The sequence below is a fragment of the Pipistrellus hanaki genome, assembly GCF_964339955.1.
Source record: "Pipistrellus hanaki genome assembly, chromosome: 12".
Taxonomy (NCBI): domain Eukaryota; kingdom Metazoa; phylum Chordata; class Mammalia; order Chiroptera; family Vespertilionidae; genus Pipistrellus; species Pipistrellus hanaki.
In genome coordinates, this window is record NC_140514.1 from 48,866,743 (window position 1) to 48,883,656 (window position 16,914).

Genomic DNA, 16,914 nt, shown 5'->3' on the forward strand with positions numbered 1-16,914 from the left:
ATATATATATATATATATATATTAAATCTTTCCAAATTTAAGAGGGAGAAAAAAAAGCTACCCAATCGTCATGTTAATTACTTTTTATTACAGTATTTCTTTAAGCTGTTTTGGTCCTTTACTTGTTTTTAAATTAAAATCTTAATTTTTTTCATCATTGTTATACATGAGCTCCTTCCACATGAGGACATTAACTTTTTACTAATATGATGGCAAATATTTTTCCTAGTTTATAATTTGCCTTTTGTCATTTTTCCTATGAGGTTAAGAAATTCTTAAACAGTTTTGAGATATACCTCACATACCGTATACTACATCCATTGAAAGGGTATACTCACCATTTCTCAGTCCATAGACTCATGCAACCATAACCACCACCTGAGTTTAGTTTAAAACACTGTGCACCCATTCACAGTCACTCTCTACCTCCACACCTCCCTTGCCACATGCCACGCAATGACTAACCTTTTTCTCTCTAGAGATTTGCCTATTCTGGATATTTCACTTTCACACAAATGGAATAATACAATATGTGGTCTCTTGTAACTGGCTTCTTTATTTGGCACGTTTTTAGTTTCATCCGTGTTGTAGTATGACTCCTTTATTATTGCCAAGTCATAGTCCACTGTATGGCTATGCCATTTTCATTCATCCATCAGTTGATGGACATTTGGGTTAGGTCTACACTTCGACTGTTACGAATAATGCTGAGAGGAACACGGTGTCCAAGTTTTTCTGTGGATGTATTTTTTCATTTCTCTGGGATATACGCCTATATGATCACTCTGTGTTTAATTTTTTTAAATACATTCTTATTGATTTCAGAGAGGAAGAGGGAGAGATGGAAACATCAATGATGAGAGGGAACTGTTGACACCTGCTTCCTGCACATCTCACACTGGGGACTGAGCCCGCATCTCAGGCATGAGCTCTGACCCTAGCCTCTTGGTTCATAGGTTGACACCCAACCACCGAGCTACGCCAACGGGGCTGTTTTTAACTTTCTGAGGAACCGCCAAACTGTTCTCCAAAGCAGCTGCACTATGTTACATTCCTGCTAGCAATGCGTGAGGGCTCTCAATTTCTCCACATCCTCACCACGTTTCTCTCTGACTTTTCGCTCTGGCCCTTCTAGCAGGTGGGATGTAGTCCCTCCCTGTGGTTTTCACTTGCCTTTCCCTGATGACTCATGATGTTGAGCATCTCTTCTTGTGCCTATCGGCCCACTGTATATCCTCTTTGGAAAAATGTCTATTTAACAACTTTACTCATTTTAAAATTGGATTATCTGCCTTTTTATCATTGAATCACAAGAAAGCTTTGTATAGTCTGGATATAAGTCCTTTCTCAGATATATATTTGTAAATATTTTCTCCCATTCTTTTCACTTTCTTGATGGTATTATTGGTATAATTTAAAAATTTTTAATGAGAAGTTCTTTTCCATGGTGCTTTCTTCCACTACTCTTAGGCTAAGTCCTTTCCCTTCAGAGTTAGATAAACATTCATCTGCATTTCCTTCTCATCCAATTTATACTGAGCTCCCTGGATCTATAAATAAGGAAAACATTTACTGCGTAAGGCAAATGCAAACTAATTAGTCTTGGTGCAAAGTCTTTCACCACTAGATCCTCTTTCTATCATGTTCTGTAAGATGCTACTTCTCTTCACTGGCCTAGAACCTACAACGATGGAAAAAGAGTGGGCAGGTGGGGCCAGCACAGACCTATGCTAACTGGCAGAAGAATGATGTCCTATGCTCTAATCAACTGGCCAATGGGGCCCCATGGAGAGGAGAGGGCCCCCTACTGACACAAACATTCCTTTTCATGAAGCCTGAATGGTGACTGTTGAACTGAGTGGAAAATGATGGTGGTGCATCAAGAACTAAGAACAGACCCAGGCGACCCTAGCTTGCATGACTGGTATCACTCTGAGGGCAGAGGGAGGCTACACGGAGACCTGTTGGTGTGGCTCTTGTCTGCATGGTCACTTTGCTGCAAATGAGCTAGTTACAAGAGAAATTTAATCTAACCCCGTGTTGTGTGTGTGGTCTCTCACCACAAGCTTAGAGCCCACTTCAACCTTGAACTAGACAACCTTGGACAAAATACTTAGCTTTTTTTTTTTTTTTCACCTAAAAATTGATCAATGCAGCAGCTCCATTACAATGAACAGAAGATAAAATTCAGTGCTCGGAACGAAGTTCCTTCCTCTTGCGGGGGAAAGGAGAAAGCCACCTAACCATGGCGGGCATGGGATGGAGAGGAGGGCAACCAGCAAGGATTCCTCTGCAGAGAACAGAGCTTGAGACAAACACACTTGGGTTTGAGGATGGCCTTCGCTGCTTCCTAGAGTCACTTTGTTCTCTGAACCTTGATTTCCTCTCCCGTAACTGGAAATACCACCACAAATGGTGGCAGTAAGAACTGAAAGTGCCAAGTACTGAATAGACAGCTCCCTCACCCACACATGCGGGCCATGTGGGCCGTGTGAACTCACTGAGAAGTAAAAGTTACAGTGACATAAGTGAGCCAAGGCAGGGCTGCTATTAGCTCACTGGAAAGTCAGAGAAAAAGGGGGCCTCGAAGACAGGTTCAGGGGATAAGACGGGGACGAGCCACTGCCTGCTGCTCCCCTGGTTGCAAATTTTCTGGGGACCCTTAAGAGTTTAGGGGTGAGCAGAGATACAAGCCTAAGGGAGAAAGGCGTGGGTGTGCTCTAGGTCCTCTGTCTTGAGGCTTTTTATCTTTCTTTAGCCAGTGGAAATCCTAGGGGAGGTCTCAGGGGGGAGTCTCAATAAAATAGTCATCAGCTTTCTAGGTGTGTCCTTCAATATGCTAGAGAGGGGCCAGGGTTATTTTCTCGTTAGGTTTTTTTGTTGTTGCTAGTTTCATTTCTAAAAAACATCATGGAAGAGGGGCCCAGATCTAGTGGGTCTGCCCCAGGAAGCTCTGGAATGTGCAAACCATTTGCTCCTAAGTATACTTGGTCAGGGAAGATAAAACCTTGTGATTCATTAGCTGGCTGTAAATTGCTCAAATTGTCTGGCTTTGTTTAACTATTTGGCTCAATTTCCCTTATTTCACTTGTCAAGGAATTTTCCTAGCTTCTTCCTATCCTGCCTCAATCACATTTGAAGTAGCATGATCATATTTACACTTTGAAAGAATAACTTTGCCAAAATCAGTTTGGCTCAGTGGATAGAGCATCGGCCTGTGGACTGATAGGTCCCAGGTTCGATTCTGGTCAAGGGCATGTACCTTGGTTGCAGGCACATCCCCAGTAGGGGGTGTGCAAGAGGCAGCTGATCGATGATTTTCTCTCATCGATGTTTCTAACTCTCTGTCCCTCTCTCTTCCTCTCTGTAAAAAGTCAATAAAATATATTTTTTTTTAAAAGAAAGAATAACTTTGACACAATGTGAAGGATGAACTTGGACAGGTGTAAGGTAAAAAAAAGACATTTCAAACAAGAGATTGAGGGTGTGACCTAAAGTAGTGGTAGTAGTAGTGATGCAAGGATGGTGTAGAACAAAAAGTTATGTAGGTGACACACAGAAAGGGCCCAATAAATAAACTAGATTCCAGGAAATACGGGTCTAGAATTATTTCCCAGTCACAAAACAATAACCATTTTGCACTAAACTAGATACCCTTTTGGAGTGAAATCAAAGTGATGACATTTAGAAGAAAGGCAGTAGGACAAGAACAGAACCTCGAAGAACACCAAGATTTAAGGAAAAGAGGAATCATCTAAGGAGCCTGAAACATTCGAACAGAAACCTTGTTCACCAATGTGTCACTAACGTCTAGCACTCTGCCTTGCAAAAAACTGAAAAAAATCAATAAATATTGGTGGGTTAATAAACTGATCGAATAAGGAATAATACTTGTCCCAGAAACAGAACCTGAACTGAGTCCTGAAGGACAGTCATTTTGTAGACAAGAAACTAATGATGTGCTTAACTAACCGCTCCAGAGACATTACAGTCACTTCACAAACGCTGGCTAATTACCGAGAGGACTGGCGGAGGGTAACGCTGCACCGTGGGAATACCATGCGGCTCCGAGCAAACTCATTCGCAGCCCCACCAACTCTCAACAGTGCGCGCCAGCCCCAGACGTTCTCGGAACTACAGGTCCCGGCAGGCCACGCGCCCGACAACCCAGGGCTCAGCAGATAAACTGGGCGCAAGTCATTTCGGGAGTAGTAGTTTATAAAGGCGCCAAGCTCAAGAGACAAGATGCGCACGCTTCCCACCAACTACTTACTTGAGCTCTTCGGCCGAATACATCCCGAAAGAAATGCCCTGCAGCCGCCGCCAGGGCACGTTCTTTGAGCCCAACATCCTCCAGGTCAGTTTCGAGTTCTGACACCCAGAGAGAAGTTCCAATCACCCCGGTAGATTCCCAACACAGCTACGAGCCCACAGCCGCCATGTGACTTAAACTGCGCTTGCGCACGAGAAAGGCTCGCTGGGAGGAGATTTACCTGGACGAGACCATTCCCTCTCTAGGGGTGGGGGGGGAGGAAGGTACTTTCATGACTCTCACTAGCCCTCTTATTTTGAAAACGATCGAATGTATATACCACTAGAATTATCACTTTAGAAAAATTTCTTAATTGCAGGTGAGGCGTATTGAGCCTTCACTTCCGTAGCGAAGTGTTTCAAACCAAGAGCTTGTTACCTCTATTATGTTTGCTTTCGTCTTGTTCGGTCTCAGCCAATAGCCGGGCTATTCCGGTCCGCCTTCCCCCTTCCTCGGTGATCCAGTAAGTGGAACACATGCTTTCCCAACATGCAATGCGAAGAAAGCAAAGATGGCGGCGGCGGCCTCGGCGCGCTGGCTGAGGGTCCGCTGCAGGCTTTCCCTGCCGCTGACGGGTCGGTGGACAGGTGCATGTGAACCGGCCCCTAGATGCAGGTAAGAGAGGCTTGAGGAACCCTGAGGAAGTCCCAGGTGCCAACCTAATCCTGTGTGTACCCTTCCCCCGTCCCTGTGGAACGAGGCACGAGGCAGTGGAATGCGCGTGCGCCCTCGTAGCCGCGTGCTTGGGGGAAAGATCAAAACGCATTTATGAGGGAGATATTGATGGGTTGGCTGGCCCACCCAGGAGTATAACCGCAGGACAGACTAGAATCCTTCCGTCGCGGAGCCAACATTCTAGTTAGTATGCCTGTTAGCAATCTCATTCCAAATTAAAAAAAACAAACTATGATTTGGTCTCCTTTTCACGCAACCAGTAGAAACGGAGAAATCTTTAAGACTTTTTCAAGTTAAAGGTAGCTTACGAGCTGTACCTTTTCTGATTCTCTCCTGCCTGCTGACCTTGACAAAGACTCAGTGCTCTGTGTGCTCTGTCATTAAAAAAAAAAAAAAAAAAAAAAAAAAAAGCATGGTTTGCAAGAGTTGATCCTTAGCAAAAATAGTATTTTTATTTTTATTTTTTTTAATGCCTCGGCCCACGCAATGGAAGGGTCTCTGGGTTTGCTTAGGGTCAAAGGCTGGTACCCGGTTGCAGGTTCTGTCATCAGATAACCAAAGGGTCCGGGCTGCCTGTCACTACTTCAGCCAATTAAACAGACAGGGTTGAATCATATGAGGGTTTATTCCAATAATGCCAGCAGTGTGAGAGCGGCAGGTCATCCACAAAAATTTATTCTGCACCCCACCATCAGCTAACTGCCAAGATGAGTCAAGATTGCGTGGGGAAGTAGGAATTGCAGGTGTGGGAAAGTGGGCATGGGATAATCATTGCAGTTTACAAGTCATCCGGGTGTGGGGAGTCAGTGAGAGCAGGTGCCTTGGGACCACATTACAGGAAATAGGGGCTGGAGTGTAAAAAGCAAGTGCCTCCAGGACTGTGTGCCACCAGGTTGTAAATCTTTCCACAAAGATAGGCAGGAAGGAGGAGGGACTGCATTTTCCGTGTTCGCTCCCATGTCCCGGGGCGTACAATTCTCACCGAGGTTAGAAAGTGCTTTCTCTAATCAGAAAAAAAACAATCACGGTTAACAGAGCATGATTGATATTTCTTATAATTATAGTTAATTTCTAATAATCTGTTTCTGCCCCCTAACAATTCCATGCACAACCACATGCAACCACATCTTTCATAGATGTTTCTCGCAGCGGGAAAGCTATCCCCTGGTGAGGATTAACAACCAAAAGAGAAAAAAGATTTCTGAGACCAGATGCCAGTAGAGGAAGTATTTTCCAGTCACATCTTTTCAATTTTCTGAATGGTACCATTCCGTATACAAGATAATGCACATAATCTGTTTGGCATATTGATTGTTCTTTAGTGTGATAAGAAAATTTTATAGCTCTGTCATGGGTCAATGGTTATACGTTTTGAATTTTAAAAAAAGCTGTTCCAAGTTTAAATTAGGACATGCATATTTGATTTGGTCCTTTCCTGATTGTTGAAGTGGATTGACATGAAAATAACTTCATAATTGCTTTAGGTGGATAGACTTTGATTATTATTAGGACATTATCAATATAAAATTTGCTCATTATCTTGTCCTTCTTAACTTTAGTGTTTTAGATTTCTAAAGTTGGGAGTCCCTTATTTCAGATCAGCTGTTCAATTGTTCAAGTGCTAAAATTTTTCTTTTTTCCCCCGACTTTATTTTATTTAATGTGATTATCACATTTAAAAAATTTGTGCCCATATCTTATATCTGTTTTGTAATGGTTTTGAATGGGGTGTTGAGGTCATGTCTTCTCAGTGTACATTTGGCATGAATTATCTCACTTTGATCCATGAAAATTGTAAAGTTTGGGTGCAAAGTGCACATAGATGGAGGTGGGGTGGCAACTCCATTAACGATTATTAACTTTAGGGCTTTTACTTTTTTGCAGATTTTGTTCTGGAAGTGCAGCCCTCCCAAAGGTTGAAGAAACTGATGTAACAGGTATATAGAAATATATTGAAATAATTCCATTTGTATATTAACACATTGTACTTCTCCATAGTACTAGTATTGGGAAATTGATTCACTGTTTTACTTTTCATATTAAGGGATTGAAGAAGTGGTCATTCCAAAAAGGAAAACTTGGTGAGTATTTAGTCAGTGCTTATTCATCAAGGGGTTGACTGCTTATTACGAGCAAAACATTGGTAAGTAAAGGGTTCAGTGAGAGCAATGAGAGCATTCTTGGGAAGAGAACAATTGAGGAAGGAAAAACTTGGAAGTTTAGAAGAAAATAAAACAGGAATGAAAACTTAATTAAAAGGCTTTCTGAACAGAGTTCAGGTTAATGTTTACATAACAGTGAGTAATCATGGAAATAATTTCTTTAGAATAATTTTTTAAGGAGATTCTCATGGTTGGGAGAGCAGACAAAAATATTATCTTTATGGTATTTAATAAGTTAAAATAAAATAAATGATGCAGATTGCAAAATTTAGCTTTTTTAACTCTTAGATCCTTGAGCAAATTACCTTGCTTATTCAGGATTTGTTGAATACATAAGAACTAAAACATCTTCACAAAAATCCTTATAGTAATGACACTATTGAATGTGTTCAAAAGCTCCCTAAAAAAGCCAAGTCTTTCCTGAGTATGACCTGAAGACTAAAGTTAACAAAAAAATAAAAAATAAAATCCTAGCTGGTTTGGCTCAGTGGATAGAGCATTGGCCTGTGGACTGAAGGGTCCCGGGTTTGATTCTGGTCAAGGGCACGTACCTTGGTTACAGGCTCCTCCCTGGCTTGGGCCCTAGTCGAGGCTTGTGCAGGAGGCAACCAACTGATGTGTTTCTCTCACATTGCTGTTTCCGTCTTTCTGTCTTCCGCTCTCCCTAAAAATCAATGGAAAATATCCTCAGATGAGGATTAACAACAACAAAAAAAAAACCTTCTTAATAAATTACAAAAGTATTAATGGTTATTGCCAAAAGGTGCCTGGGATAAATAAAACATGCAGAAGGAAACAAGATTTTTAGTAATCACACTTCTCAGAGGCAAATTATTTTCATCTCTGTGCTATAGTAAAATGTGGGTAATGACAGTACCTACCTCAAAGTATTAAATAAGCATTCGATTAATAAAGTGTATGGCATTTTTAATATAAATTATATATGCATTTAGTTTTGTAGAATTGATTTGGTAAATGTTTTATTCTATACTCTGCTTTTAATTTTTAATCACTAATAGTATTTTATTATATTGAGGTTTATTTCTGTCTTCCCTGGCATGAGAATCAGAACCAAAATAAGAGTAGAAATAAACATATCCATGGATGAGTCATTTTCCTGAATAACATTCAAGTTCAAAGCATTTTATCAGCCTCTATCCCTGAAGAAGCTGCTTCAGGGAATACAAAACGGAGTTTTTGGAGGGTATGCTCAGATAGCTTATAATCTAGTCCAATCTTCTGCATAGTTACACTTTATTCCTTATGCTTATTACATGTGTACATAACTTATGCACATGATTAAAGGCAATACAGGATATGATATAAATCAAGAGTGGTTGTATTGCAATAACCAAGGTGAGTTTTATTGAAAAGTGTAGAAATTTACCTGTACCTTAAAATGGATTAGCATCAGAGTAACTAAGAATTTTATTTATAAAGCATATTCTTACAAGTAATTCTCATGAACCCTAAACTGTGAGACTCTCAGATACAGAAAAGATGATCATATCATGTGGTGGGAAGAGGCCAAGCAGGCAGGCCTGGGAAATGCTCTGTTAGAACAGGGAAGTAAGAGTTGATGCAGAGCATTGATCAGCAAACTGAGGCCATTTTTTTACAGCTCATGAGCCAAGAATAGTTTTTACATTTTTTTATAGTTAAGTCAAAAGAAGACTATGTTAGCCCTGGCAGGTACGGTTCAATGGTAGAGAGTCAGCTTGTGCACCAAAGGGTCTCGGGTTCAATTCCCGGTCAAGGGCACATACATGGGTTGCAGGGTTTCTTCCGAGCCAATTGCATGCTGGAGGCAGCCAATCCATGTTTCTCTTTTCCTCCCTTAGCCCTCCCTTCACTCTAAAAATCAATGGAAAAATATCCTCAGGTGACTTATTACCTATGAAAATTACATAAATTCAAATTTCAGTGTCAATTAAAAAATTTTTGGACCACCTTGCTCATTTGCTAATATATGGTCTCTGGCTCCTTTGATGCTACACTGGCAGAACTGAATAGTTGTAACAGAGTCCCTGTAGCCAGTAGGCCTAAAATATTTACTATCTGTCCTTTCGCAAAAAAATGATTAATAGAGATTCTCTGATAGAGAGCCCCTGAATTCCAGGCTCAGGAGTTGATGCGTTTAGACTTGGAAGAAGCCATAAGGACTACATGTTATTTTTGCTTTATTTTAGAGGTGAAACGTGATTGGAGGCTATGATTTCCCAGATCACTCAGGTGCCACAGAAAACCCTGACAAATTGTAGAGTCATTGTGAGCTTTCATAATAAATGTGACACGATAAAAGTAGTGTTCTGAACAGGCTAATCTGAATTGTATAGTTATTTTAGGGCTAGCAGCGAGCCCAGTTATAATTAACATATAGGTTACTAGGCTCATGAAAGGATGTGGAGAAATGGGTGCTCAAGTTTGTTGATAGGGCAGTCAGCATATATAGTTGGAACAGTGCTGTGGCGGGAAAGTTGCCAGAATCACAATTTAAAATGTGTATACCTTCCAGGTTAGACATTCTAGAGGAACACTTGAATATACACTCAGAGACATGGATGAGAAAGTTCTTTATAACTTGAGAATAATACCAAGTTGGGCCAGCCCAAGTGCCCATCAATAACTAGGTAGATAATGAAAGTAGTTATTGTACAATGTAACGTTTAAAATGTTTTTAATTGATTTTGGGGAGAGAGAGAGATAAACATCAGTGATGGGAAAGTGCCTCCCACACACCCCCTACTAGGGTCAAGCCTGCAACCCAGGCTTCTGCCCTGACAGGGAATCGAACCTGTGGCCTCCTGATTCATAGGTCCATGCTAAACCACTGAGCCACGAAGGCTGGACTACAATGTAATATTTAAAGAAATTAGATTTCTATGTAGTAACACGTATAATACGGTCAAACTTAGAGAGCATATATACAAAATGATTGTTATGTATATGTAAAAATACTGTAAAGCATTCTAGAAATACAACAAATTCAGAGTGGAATAGGAAAGGGTTACAAGATGATACCATACACTTTAGCATAACCTGTAATGTTCTAACTTATTTCTTAAGGACAATGTATGCATTGAGATTGTTTAAAATAACCCTTTAAAAAAGAGAACTAGTCCAGCAGGTATTGCTCAGTGGTTGAGAGTTGACGTATGAACCCGGAGGTCACAGTTCGATTTCCAGTCAGGGCATGTGCTTGGGTTCAGGCTCAATGCCCAGGTTTCAGGCTTCATCCCCAGTAGGGGGCGTGCAGGATGAGCCAATCAATAATTCTCTCATTATTGATGTTTCTATCTCCCTCTTCTCTGAAATCAATAAAATATTTAATAAAGAGAAAGAACTAGTGAGTAGTTTGAATGTCATGAAGTATGTTATTTAGTATGTTATGAAGACTGCTCTATTATAAGACTGAAATGTGCAAATTTTGTTAGAGAATGCTCAAAGATGAAAGAATGTCTTTGTCTTTTGCTGAAATTACATAAATGTGACTTTTAAAAATCTATTTAAAAAAAAAAACACCCTTTTAAAAATCTATTTAAAAAAAAAACACCAATGCCTATTATATATCTACATCAGGGAATTACTCCTCCTTGGTGTACTATAAAACTTCCTGTACCTTTGTTTTCAGATGGCATCTATTAAACTTTTTTTTGGTTTATTAAACTTTACTCTTTCCCCTTTGGAATGCAACACATAAAATCTAACAAAAGTCGTAAAATGTTTCAAACCAAATTATCTTGTCAGTCATTCTGATGAAATCTTCTTTTCCAATAGTTGAGTAAAGGTCTGTACGCATAGGTACAGTGGGCAGTGGCCTGACATTCTTATAAAGGTTCTGTAGTTGAGACATTCATTCTAAATTAGAAGGGTGCATCCGAATCGTCTGGGAATTCAGTAGTAATGCAGGTGACAGTTCTCCATGGAACGTGGAGGTCTTGAGTACAGCATGTGGTTTATTCTCATATTTAGCTGAATTAAGAGCCACCAATTCAGATAATGAAGACAAGAGCAGTCCAGGATGCTACAGTGACTATCCGAGGGGAGGAGATAAGATACAGGAAAGAGTAGGATACTGTCTTAAGAGATGAGGGTGGAAATCCCTAACCCTGGGTGATGGTTTTAGGGTAGGTAGGTACAAACGGTAGGCAAAGCATGGTGCTAACCACCTTTAGGCAAAAGAACTAGACAGCTTTCTCGTTATTCTAGTCATCTTGAGATGTATGAACTGGCTTTAGTGAGACCTGAACTTGGATATTGATCAGCTCATTCTGAGAGTAGAACCACGTGTTCATTTTGTGAGTGTGAAAACCATGGTGAGGGTTAACTTGCGGTTCTCATTCTTAGGGATAAAGTGGCCGTTCTGCAGGCTCTTGCATCCACAGTAAACAGGGTAAGTAGGACTTGGAGGTTTCTGTGTCTAACTCTGCTAATATCACATTTAATGCTTACACCTCTTGTTATTCACGATTAAACTTTTATGGATCTAGAAAGTTTCTTAGAAACCACCTAATCTAGTCTCTTCATGTAACAAAGAGGAATATAAAGCTTTTAAATTTTCTGACTCAGAGCTGGTTGGGATGTTAAAGCCTGGACATAGTTTCATGTCTTTTGTTTCCAAACTTAGTGTTTTTTCCCTACCAGTGATCGTTAAACCTGACCCTCTGGAGAGCTTGTTGAAATGCATGTAGCTGGGAGACGGTTTGGGGTGATGCTATAATGCAAGTGAACGGTACCAGCCGAACAACTGTACCTGCTGCTGGAGACAGTGATCACCAATGTGGGCCCTGAAGCCACAGCCACCAGCTTGTGATCTTCATCACAGAGTTGCTTTATCTCTTGATGCTTCTGTTCCCTTTTCTGTAAAATGAGGATCAGTTATAGCACCAAACCTCAAGGTTTTGGTGGGAAATAAATTAGTGTATGTGAAAGGGTTTAGGGCAGTGCCTAGCACAAAGGAAATGCTCAATAAATGCTAGCTATTCTTACTACAACTATCTTAGTGGTTTTTCAATAATTGCTCTGTTGACAATTTAAGAATGGAGCTGGCAGTCTGGTAGAGAAACAAACCTTGATAAAGGCCTCTCAAATGGAACTTGAATGAATGTAATTTTCATTAGCTGGAAACTATACTTTTCATTCCAACTATGGGAAATGTCTAAAGTAATTAAGTCCTTTCTTATGTCACAATTTCTGTGACCACTGACCCTCCTTAAGGCCGTTTACATAGAGTTTAAAACAACAATACTCCCTTTTGATAACAGACTCGGATCTTAAATAGCAGTTGTGGGGGTTTGAAGAATTATGTGCTTTAATTGTGTGTAAGTAGAACATGTCTTATAGAGCTGAGAGACCATTAGTCCGTTTCTCTCTCTCCCTCTCTGTCTACATATATATATACACACACACGTACAAATACAAATCTACAGACGTATTACTACGTTGTTTTACATGTATAACTGAAATTTATTTTATAGACTCTTTGGACATTAGTGAAACTCACAAGGTCAGGTCCTCTTCATAAAAAGTCTAGCTAAAGGGACCTCGGTGTCTTCTCCACAGGATACCACCGCTGCCCCTTACGCATTTCTAGATGATCCTTACCTCATACCAACCTCCTCTGTGGAATCGGTGAGTATTTACCTTCCTGTGGTTTTTCTAGTATCATGTTTTATCTTGCTGGTTTGAGTACAAGTAACTTAGTTGTAAAAATCTAAATTGGTAAACTTTTTGAATCCTTTACTACACTAAAAAAGTTTTAGAGACTAGCTGGTTGGGGCGGGGTATTTAGGCTGTTTCACTCTGGAGCAATCCACTCCGTTGAATGCATTGTTTTCATGTGCCTCCGAATGTATATAAGACGTGACCTGAAATCATGTCACTCTCAGCAGAGGTGGATGTGTATTATGTAATTTAACTTCTAATTGGGATTCAGTGTATTGATGCATTCCTTCTTAAGGGGGAGAATAATAAGTCTTACTAAGGATGTGACTTTGATCTCTTGAATCTAAATTACAATTTATATCTGAGTTGTTGTTTTTTCTTTATATAGCGTTCATTTTTATTGGCCAAGAAGTCTGGAGAGAATGCAGCCAAGTTTATTATTAATTCACATCCCAAATATTTTCAGAAAGACATAGCTGAACCTCACATACCGGTAAGGAGAGGTAATTGCGATTTTCAGATAATACTATATAAATATAAATTTAACCAAGCTCTTATGGCCAACATTGAGTATCTGCCCCCTGGTGGTCAGTGCACATCATAGTGACTGGTAGTTCCACCATCAGGCCAAAACCGGCTCTCCCACATCCCCCGAGGGGTCCCGGATTTCGAGAGGGCCTAGACCATGCTGAGGGACCCCACTGATGCACTATCAGAGCCAGGGAGGGACGAGGGAGGTTGGCCAGCCAAGGAGGGACCACAGGAGGGCTCCAGGGCATGTATGGTCTGTTTCACTCAGTCCTGATAGGCTGGACCCCAGCAGCAAGCTAACCTACCGGTCGGAGCATCTACCCCCTGGGTCAGTGCATGTCATAGCAAGCGGTTAAGTGGCCTTAGAATATCAATAGTATATTATGTTTTGGTTGAACGGATAACCGGACACTTAGCATATTAGGCTTTTATTATGTAGGATTTGCTTTCTCCATTAGTTTGTGAGCACCTTGAGGATAGAGAATGACTGCCATTTCTATATCCCCAATATCGGATATAGATATAGTAGGCGGAAAGTGGTTGGCATTCAGTAAGTATTTGAATAAGTTACTGAGTGAGGTTAAATCAGCATGCCCTGGTGATATTAAAAGTTTAAAGTAAAAGAAAGCATAAAGGGTGAAAGGTTTCTGTACTTGGACACTTAACCAAGACTGGGAGGAAAGGCCTGGCTGTGGTGGCTTAGTGGATTGAGCGTCGTCCCATGGAGAGATCTGGGTTTGATTCCCAGTCAGGGCACATGCCTGGGCTGCAGGCTCCATCCACAGTAGGGGGCATGCAGGGGCAGCCAATCAATGATTCTCATCATTGATGTTTCTATCTCTTCCTCTCAATTCCTTTCTGAAATCAATAAAAACACCTATATTTTTAAAAATGTTTGGGAAGAAAGGAGATAGGATAGTTTAGCAGGGGGATATAATAAATTCAGCTCATTGGGAAATTTAGTTCAATTAGAATTCTTTGGATATGAATGAGATATTTATGTTTGTGTGCTTTTTAAAGATTTCTTCTCAAGCTAGCTGACAGCTAAATAGTCTTGTTTTCTGAACTGAAGAGGATTTTTTAAATAATTTTTTAAAGTTGCATTCCCTGCCAAAACTGGTTTGCCTCAGTGGATAGAGCGTCAGCCTATGGACTGAAGGGTCCCAGGTTCGATTCTGGTCAAGGGCATGTACCTTGGTGCAGGCACATCTCCAGTAGGGGGTGTGCAGGAGGCAGCTGATCAATGATTGATGTTTCTAACTCTCTGTCCCTCTCTCTTCCTCTCTGTAAGAAATCAATAAAAATATATATATATATATATATATATATATATATATATATATATATATTATAAAGTTGCATTCCCTGCAAAGACATTCATGTTATAATGATATAAATAATATTTGGTGAATGAAATGTGAATTTCAGTGACTTTTTTTTTTTAATATATTTTATTGATTTTTTTAACAGAGAGGAAGACAGAGAGATAGAGAATTAGAAACATCGATGAGAGAGAATCATCGATCAGCTGCCTCCTGCACACCTCCTACTGGGGATGTGCCCGCAACCAAGCTACATGCCCTTGACCGGAATCGAATCTAGGACCTTTCAGTCTGCAGGCCGACACTCTATCCACTGAGCCAAACTGGTTTCGGCTCAGTGACATTTTATTTCTGTGTGTTGGTGATAAAAATGTTGTCCTACTTTATTGTCCTTTCACCTGCACCTGTTTGTAGTAATTTCAGTATCTTGTTTTCCTAGTGTTTGATGCCTGAGTGCTTTGAACCTCAACTTGAAGATGTAAGTGAAGCTGCCCTAAAGGAGCGAATCAAGCTAAAAAAAGTCAAAGCTTCGGTGGACATGTTTGATCAACTCTTGCAAGCAGGTGACTAGGTTCATGGAAAGCCCCCCTAGCAGCAGTCACGCAGTCCCAGGAGTTGTGAGTGAAAGTTGCAGGGGTTATTGTGCTGCTTGATGGCATTGTTTATATTTTTAGTAATTTAGTAAATAATATTTCAAGTTCAGCTTTAGCTTCACTTTAAAATTATAGGCGAGAGAGAGCTGCGGCTTTGTTAGTGTTTGTGCACTTGTGCTGTATCATAGGTAGAGAATTGATGCTAGTATTTCTGGGCAAATATTTCAGGGAGGGCCTGGATCCAAATGGAATAGTTCCGAACCAGGTGGCAACAATTTAGTTAAAAACCATGAGCTAGTTTCTCTGGGGATATGAGTACATAAAACAAGTGAGTACAGGGTCAAATTTCATCTTGTATCTTAATCTTTTAGTCAAACCATATGATTAGTAGGAATTGTGTCTTTGTCTGTATCATCCTAGGTGTTCAAGTTGATGGGAAGTGTATTCATTGTGAACGTGGAGAATAATTCTAAAATAGGGCTCGTAGAAAAAGTGAAAATTTTTAACCTAATGGGCTTTAGTTCTTTGATGTTTCAAAGTTTTTTTCCCTTTTTCTCTTCTACCCACAGGAACTACTGTATCTTTGGAAACAACTAATAGTCTCTTGGATTTACTATGTTACTATGGTGACCAAGAGCCCTCAGCTTACTATAATTTTCAACAAACGGAAAAATCAGAAGAGTTGGTAATGGCTTTTGGCAATAATTTTCTAAGTTTATTTTGGTAGTAACTCCTCAGTGTAAGGTGGTTCTTGTGTTATGTGTTAGGGTAGTAGAGATTTGTTCTTACCTGTGGTGAGGTACAGTAGCTTTAATAAAAATTGATGTGGAGGAAGGGAGAGATTTATTTATTTATTTATTTATTTATTTAAAACATTTTATTTTGTTTTGTTTTATTTTATTTTATTGATTTTACACAGAGAGGAATTGAGAGGGACAGAGAGTTAGAAACATCAATGAGAGAGAATCATCGATCAGCTGCCTCCTGCACAACCCCCACTGGGGATGTGCCCGCAACCAAGGTACATGCCCTTGACCGGAATCGAACCCGGGACCTTTTAGTCCACAGGCCGACGCTCTATCCCCTGAGCCAAACCGGTCCTGGCGGAAGGGAGAGATTTAAACAATTATTTTAATCCTTCCTTTAAAATATTTTGACCTTGTGTACCACATGCAGACAAAGCTTTGACCAAAAATGTTTGAAAACCCCTATATTGTCACTTACAGTACGGTGTGATATGTGGCAGACAGGAAAGACCCCCCTCCTGGTCACAGCCCCCTCAAAAATTCCTACAGGAGTGGGCACGCTCTGCTGGGATTATGGAGCATAAGTGGGAAAGTAAGCTCAAAACAATACATATTCCATTTTTATTAAAAAGTTTTCATATACATAAGGAAAAAATCAAGTTAAGTGTTTTGGGATGATGGGACTCATGGGTGTTTTTGTCTGTCTTTTCCAATTTTTATTCACTAAATGTGAAATTTTTATGTACAGAACTAGAGGCCCGGTGCACAAAATTTGTACACTCTAGGGGGAGGGTCCCTTAGCCCAGCCTGCACCCTCTCACAGTCCAGATGCCCTGCGATGGATCGCCCCTGCAGAGGGAGGTCCCACCCACCTGCCATTGCCTGCCTATTGGTGGCCTAGGCCTGCCT

General features: G+C 40.4%; 2 protein-coding genes across 2 annotated transcripts in view; one reads left to right on the forward strand and one right to left on the reverse strand.

The window, feature by feature from the left end:
• Positions 1-4,446, reverse strand: part of POLR1A (RNA polymerase I subunit A) — a 71,136-nt gene extending 66,690 nt beyond the window's left edge. Inside the window, exon 1 of the mRNA XM_084900699.1 lies at positions 4,274-4,446. Coding sequence (XP_084756825.1) covers positions 4,274-4,350 — 77 coding nt within the window. The 5' untranslated portion in view covers positions 4,351-4,446. The remainder of the gene's footprint in view (positions 1-4,273) is intronic.
• A 345-nt stretch (positions 4,447-4,791) lies between these two features.
• Positions 4,792-16,914, forward strand: part of PTCD3 (pentatricopeptide repeat domain 3) — a 29,536-nt gene continuing 17,413 nt past the window's right edge. Inside the window, exons 1-8 of the mRNA XM_084900234.1 lie at positions 4,792-4,927; positions 6,872-6,924; positions 7,032-7,068; positions 11,497-11,542; positions 12,712-12,780; positions 13,202-13,306; positions 15,106-15,229; positions 15,829-15,944. Of these exons, the coding sequence (XP_084756360.1) occupies positions 4,824-4,927; positions 6,872-6,924; positions 7,032-7,068; positions 11,497-11,542; positions 12,712-12,780; positions 13,202-13,306; positions 15,106-15,229; positions 15,829-15,944 (654 nt within the window). The 5' untranslated portion in view covers positions 4,792-4,823. The remainder of the gene's footprint in view (positions 4,928-6,871; positions 6,925-7,031; positions 7,069-11,496; positions 11,543-12,711; positions 12,781-13,201; positions 13,307-15,105; positions 15,230-15,828; positions 15,945-16,914) is intronic.